The 6,451-nt window shown below is 41.0% G+C and overlaps 1 protein-coding gene across 1 annotated transcript; it reads left to right on the forward strand.

Moving 5' to 3' along the window:
• LOC137281418 (transcription factor MafB-like) lies at nucleotides 1-3,008 on the forward strand. Its single transcript, XM_067812632.1, has 3 exons — nucleotides 1-165; nucleotides 1,079-1,332; nucleotides 1,538-3,008. The coding sequence occupies exons 1-3, from the start codon at nucleotides 150-152 to the stop codon at nucleotides 1,745-1,747; spliced, it is 480 nt and encodes a 159-aa protein (XP_067668733.1). The 5' UTR covers nucleotides 1-149; the 3' UTR covers nucleotides 1,748-3,008.
• Nucleotides 3,009-6,451: the final 3,443 nt, after the last annotated feature.

A 6,451-nucleotide genomic window follows, 5' to 3' on the forward strand; every position in this document is an offset into this window, starting at 1 on the left:
ACACACCCCACGCATCATTTTCCTTATCGTGTCTATTTCACCACGCTGAATCACAGCCGCGGTGTTGTATATATACACTGTGTTTATAACAGTCTGTCATTCATCCCGTCAACCCGAGGCAGACATAGACATCTACTTCTTCTGTGAGCATGAGTAATTATCCAGGTAATTATGCAGCTATACTCACGCTTCGATTTCAACTGGCAATGGAATATGATATACTTGGATATGAATAGTATGATGGATTGTCAAAACAAAATTGACAATCGTTTGTTAATGTTTTAGATGTCTTCAGGTGAATGTGCAAAGGTTTTCAATACGCAATGTGTTCTAGAGTCAGTGAGTATAGTTTTACGCCGCTTTAAGCAAATGTTCCAGCAATATCACTGCGGAGCAGTATTTACAGAAGCTGAGGCGGCTGGGTAACCTAATTGTCACGTCGACGATGACCCCGCAGAGATGATGCAGGAATATTGATAAAAGGGGCGTAAAATCATACTCACTTTTGAGTTGACAAATACAACATATCACATTTGATATTAAACTTTCTCAGTCAAAGCGTCCGCTCGTCACGTATAAGACCCGAGTTCGATTCTCCACATGGGTACAATGTGTGGAGCCAATGTCTGGTGTCAACCGCCATGATATTGCTGCGTTTTCCAAACTCACTTACTTTAACATGTTTTTCGGATATTCTCTAAATATTTTAAATATTTAAAAATCTAAATATTTTAAATTCAAATTTATAATAGTTCAAAAAGGCGAAAAAAGGAAAATTATATATGTGTTTACAACTTGACTTGAGCATATTTAACAATTTCGCAAGACGCAGTAACATATACCTGGTGATATAAGGGAAGTAAATATTTCATCTGAGCTCATCGTGACACTGAGAATGTCTATTTAGGAACATGAACTCCAATATGCACATATAATGTAGCACTGTAATGCTTAGCAGTGTCACAGATTTAGTTTCAAATCCGTTCAATTAGTAAACATTGACCTTCTCTCTGCGGTAGGCGTAACGAGTCGCCCTGTATTAAATTTAATACTGACTGGGTGAATTGTTCTTATTCAGGTTACCCCGGCTATCCTAATCAGCCTCCCGCAGGCGCCTATCCTGGATACCCAGCAGGCGGGTACCCGGCAGGCGGGTACCCAGCAGGCGGATACCCAGCAGGTGCTGCGCAAGGATACCCCGGATATCCAGGGGGAGATAAGGTGGTTGTGAAGGACGGAAATACTAAAACTGTCTACAAGGATGGGCACACCAAGACTGTGTATGATGACGGTCACTGTAAAAGCGTTTATAAAGATGGCAGACTAGTTAAGGTGAGTCTTTCTCAATCTATCTCCCTCCTCTCTCTCTCTCTCTCTCTCTCTCTCTCTCTCTCTCTCTCTCTCTCTCTCCAGAGTGATGATCCTTTAGAAGAATACTCAGATCATGCAAAGTTACATACATTGATTACCTAACAATCCACTCGTCTGTTACGTCATCATGACGTATTAAAATACCATATGACGTCATCCTTCTCAGGAAAAACACGACCACCACCATGACCATCACGTGGGCGTGGGTGAAGCTCTCGGAATGGCAGCTGGAGCCGTCCTCAGGGGCCTCACCGGACACAGTGACCACCACCATCACCACGACTCTCATCACCATGACCGCCACCACCACGGACACCATGATCACCATCATCACGATCATCATCACCACCACGGAATATTTGGCCACAAGTGGTAGACCCTCCCCGAGTTCAGATGATCTGAATAGGTCTTTGAAGAATGACAGGGTCACATTTGTTCGAATAATCAGTGAATGTAAATTCATTGAGAGTTGTACATACAAATTTATCTCATGGACAAAAAAAGCAAGTTTGTGTTTCATATCTAGAATACAGCATATCATTTTTATGTTACTGCCGATCAACCACAAGTCGACATGGATAATCACACTTCGTTGCTGTGTAAAAGAATTTTTGTGAAGTGCGTTTGTTGTTTTACACCGTTATCAGCAATATGCAAGCTATATGGTGGCGGTCTGTAAATACTCGACTCTGGACCAGGGAAACCGGTGATCAACATCATGAGTGTAGACCCACAATGACATTTGTAAGTCCTACCATGGAATCCCGTTAGTCGCCTCTTACGACAAGCATGGTTAACGGAAGACCAATTCTAACCCGGATCTTCACGGGTATTTTGTGAAACATTGGTTAATAGTCAATCAGATGCCAGCTTTTAATAACAGTTCAGTGGACTTATTCTCGTAACGTTCGTAGACGTAAGAATTCTTAACTTTGATCGTAGCCAATGTGTTAAGAATGGGTTTAAGAAGTTCGTAGGGCTACGAACGTTTCGAGAATAGCTAGTCTGCTGTACTACTTTACGCCACGATACGGAAATTACGACATCTGCAAAAGGAACCCGTCGCTGAATTCATTTAAACGGCAGGGTGCATAAAATATATATTGCATTCAGACCACCTGGATCATATTCATATTGTATATATCCTACCCATGTATGTTTATCTCAGTGCTTCACTCATTCCGGGCGTGTGGTGGTCTAGTGGTTAGAGGTTCCGCTCGTCATGCTGAAGACCCGGTTCAATTCCCCATATGGGTACAATGTTTGGAGCCCATTCTGACGTCCCCAGACCTGATATTGCTAAAACCGGCGTAAAACCATGCTCTTTCATTCATGATGGTGTCAGTATACAAATGACACCAGTATAATTTCTTTTTATTAGTCTCATGGACCTAATCGCATCTTTGTAAAACAATTCGCACGATTCATACTTCATAACAATTCATTCTGCAGCCATTTTGTGTTTGTTTTGTGCGTGCTTTTTGTGACTGTACACGGAAGCGCTGTGAGCTTGTCGGGCGAAATGTGATAAATGTAGAGTGATATATCCTACATATTATCCTACATATATGTATTCCTTTCAGTGTATTCAATGAAACGTCTTTCTGAGCAGTATTAATAAACTATTCTGAAACGTCGCTTGCTTTGTTTATGAAGACTATATATCCAAATATTCGACTCGTGAAGAAAGGGGCAGAACAGGCCTTCAGCAACCCACGCTTACCATAAAAGGTGACTATGCATGTTGTAAGAGGCGACTACCGAGATCGGGTGGTCAGGGTCGCTGACTTGCTTGACATATGTCATCGGTTCCCAGTTGCGCAGATCCAGGCCGCCCTAAGTGATTTAAGGAATTACAGCAAATTTGAAGGAACTGCATCTCAAATGTAAACAAACGCAGTCCACTCGCGAAACAACTGCAGCCATATCGGCAATGTAGTGGTGTTTTGTGATACAGCCAAACTGTTACACCACAAGGCTACCCGACCGCCCATTAGCCATTGAGACCTGGGCTAATGTACAGACCCGTGCAAGTTATATTCGGACACTTGACGTAATTTCCATAGATTTGCATTGTAATTTAGTGTGGCATGAATACTTTTCATGAATGTAATTTTGGAAGGATTGAAGTGAAATTTTGCACATTTGTGAGGAATCATTTTATCTACAATCACACACTTTCTGCTTAATTTTCCGTTCCTTATTTATCGAAAGGCACCAAGTTCATGAAATATGCACAGTTCATGGCATTGGTCTGTATGTGTACAGTTAACTGTAACAGTATGTGTACGGTTGTACTATGTGGCTGATACAACAGTGACGGTTTAGCACTGTAGTGAAAGCGTTCGCTCGTCAAGCCAAACATGGAGGTTCGAATCACCTTTTCTGGCAGACAGACATTTAAATTTAATATTGTAAGTCTTTGAACCATAACACAAAAATGGTATTATAAATAATATATAGATACTAATAGGGTGAGATTGAAATTCAAGATTAATTCATTTATAATGATGGTTTACTTAATTCATTGTTTTAATACAGTTTTCTTTTCTTTGTTTTTGTTTGTTTGTTTTGTTTTGTATTGTTTTGTGGGGTTTTTGTTGTTGTTTTGTTCGGTTGGGGGGATTTTTGGGGTGGGGTAGGGTGTGTGTGTGTTTGTTTTGTTTGTTTTGTTGTTGTTTTTTATTTATTATGAATAATTTTGTTACACGTAATTAAACTAACAAAGGTTTCAATTGTTGGAGAGTGAGTCTCGCGGGTTGTGAAAAACCTCTTTCTCGTTTCATAATTGTACCACAGATAAGTGCGCAACACAGCTTAAGCCGACAATGTGACCGTAAAGGCATTGATCACACGATGTACTTAGTACTTGAGTGGCGAGCTGCTTCCACTGCTAGCCCAAATTGTGATAGCGGAACATGGTTATAAGTTCCCCTTGATATGGTAAGTTGTCACAGGACAAGTAGTCTTCAACATTTAACAGTGATCCAAATTGTGAATAATATTTCCATTTAGATGAAGAGTGAGGTGAAGAACTCGAGTAGAGTCAAGTGAGGAGCGCCAATATTGAGGGGAGCAGTCATAAAATATCCTTAAGAAAATCCACAAACGCTTTAATGCTTCCAATTTCTTGGCGATCCATACAAACCCAAAGCAATGCTGAAAACGAATTAGTCTCCCATTTCTGCTATCACTAATCACCGTTAGTTTCCCATCAACTCCACACAGAAGGCCAGTTTTAGGGCGGTGGGATAGCCAAGAGGTTAAAGCGTTCGCTCGTCATGCCCAAGGCCCGGGTTCGACTGTCCACCTGGGTACAGTGTGTGGAGCCTATTTCTTGTATCTCCCGCCGTGATATTGCTGGAATATTGCTAAAAGCGGCGTAAAACTAAACTCGCTCACTCACACCGTTTTAGTAACCTACTCACGACTGACAGTTCGAATCCAGGAATTCTACTGAGAGGTTCGTGTCTGATATCTTCATCACTTTGATTCACTAGTACTATAATAAGTGTATTAATTAGTACTTTTAAAACAAAAGATCGATGGTGTTTTTTTATGTATAAGTTCAAGTTGTGGGATCATATTAGGAATGCTATCGTCTACCACGAAAAGAACGCCCAGTATTTGTTGCATATTTCAGTGTGCATTCGTGAAGGTCCGGGTTGAAACTGATTTTCGTGAAGCGATCCATAATGTCACGACAGGCGACAATAGGGATCAGCCTCGCTGACATGTAATCGTATGGGTCACTGCGCATCATGTCAGTCACTGGATTGTCTGGTCTAGATTTGATTATTTACAATTTAATTTTATTTTGTTTATTCGGGTGTTATTCTTTAGACAATATTTGGATATTTCATGTAGCTTTTTTATGATTTTGTTCCAGCAATATTCCAGCAATATTCCAGCAATAACATACTAGAAATAGGACTCACATATTGGGCACGTAACGACTGAGTGAGTTTAGTATTGCGTCGATCTTAGCAATATTCCAGCAATTTCACGTCGGGGGACACTAGATATGGGTTTCACACATTTCGCGTGAAGGTTTTCACCCCTTATCTGCCCCACCGCCCCGTGCCCCTAAAAAGCGAACGCTTTAACCACAAGGCTACCCCACCACCCCCTCAACGACAAATAAGCATGTGTCCATGTAGGTAGCAAAAGTACTGTAAGTACCCATGGTCCCTAGTATGGTGATCTACCTTCAGTTGTTAGCAATCTATAGCCCATTTCTATATTGTATTGTCCTCTATAGATAAATTGTTTTAGGTATAGTTACTAGTTTTATATTCTACACTGTGATATTCAAGTTGTTTTACTGTCCTTCGTTGACAGGTTATATAACAGACATATGTTTTATTTCAGTATTAAATGTTCTCGTCACGATATGGCTGAGATATTGCCGATGTGGCGTTAAATATTAACTCACTCACTCACACTCAAATAAGCATGTAAACTTTTACCTCACGAAACAGATTAAAACTGAAACAAAACACATTTTAGATGTCACCATAATAGAATAGCCTTGTTATCAAAGGGAGATAATTGTACTGATGTCGATATTTACATGTAGTTGTGATCTTATGAGTGAGTTTAATTTTACGCCGCACTCAGCAATATTCCAGCTATATGGCGGCAGTCTGTAAATAATCGAGTCTGGACCAGACATTCCAGTGATCAACAACATGAGCATCGATCAATTGGGAGCCGATGACATGTGTCAACTAAGTCAGCAAGCCTGACCACCAGATCCCGTTAGTCACCTCTTATGACAAGCATGGTCGCCTTTTATGGCAAGCATGGGTTGCTGAAGGCCTATTCTACCCTGGGACCTTCACGGGTCTGTGATCTTATGAAGCAATAGTTAATTTTAATTACAGTTTCGAGGAGCGGTGGGTAAGCCTAGCGGTTATAGAGCGCTCACTCGCCACGTCAACGACCCCGGGTCGATTCCTCCCATGGATAGAATGTGTGAAGTGCATTGCGTGGATTTGCTGGAACGTTGCTAAAGGCGGCATCAAACATTTTCCATTCGCTCATAAATTCTGGACTCTGCTAAACGAACTGGTGTTGA

Source organism: Haliotis asinina, chromosome 4, assembly GCF_037392515.1.
Source record: "Haliotis asinina isolate JCU_RB_2024 chromosome 4, JCU_Hal_asi_v2, whole genome shotgun sequence".
Classification (NCBI taxonomy): Eukaryota; Metazoa; Mollusca; class Gastropoda; order Lepetellida; family Haliotidae; genus Haliotis; species Haliotis asinina.

Bases quoted from the DNA above. Each gene is read 5' to 3' on its own strand.
- LOC137281418 (XM_067812632.1), top strand. The intron at 1,333-1,537 runs GTGAGTCTTTCT...CATCCTTCTCAG, and splicing joins AAGATGGCAGACTAGTTAAG to GAAAAACACGACCACCACCA.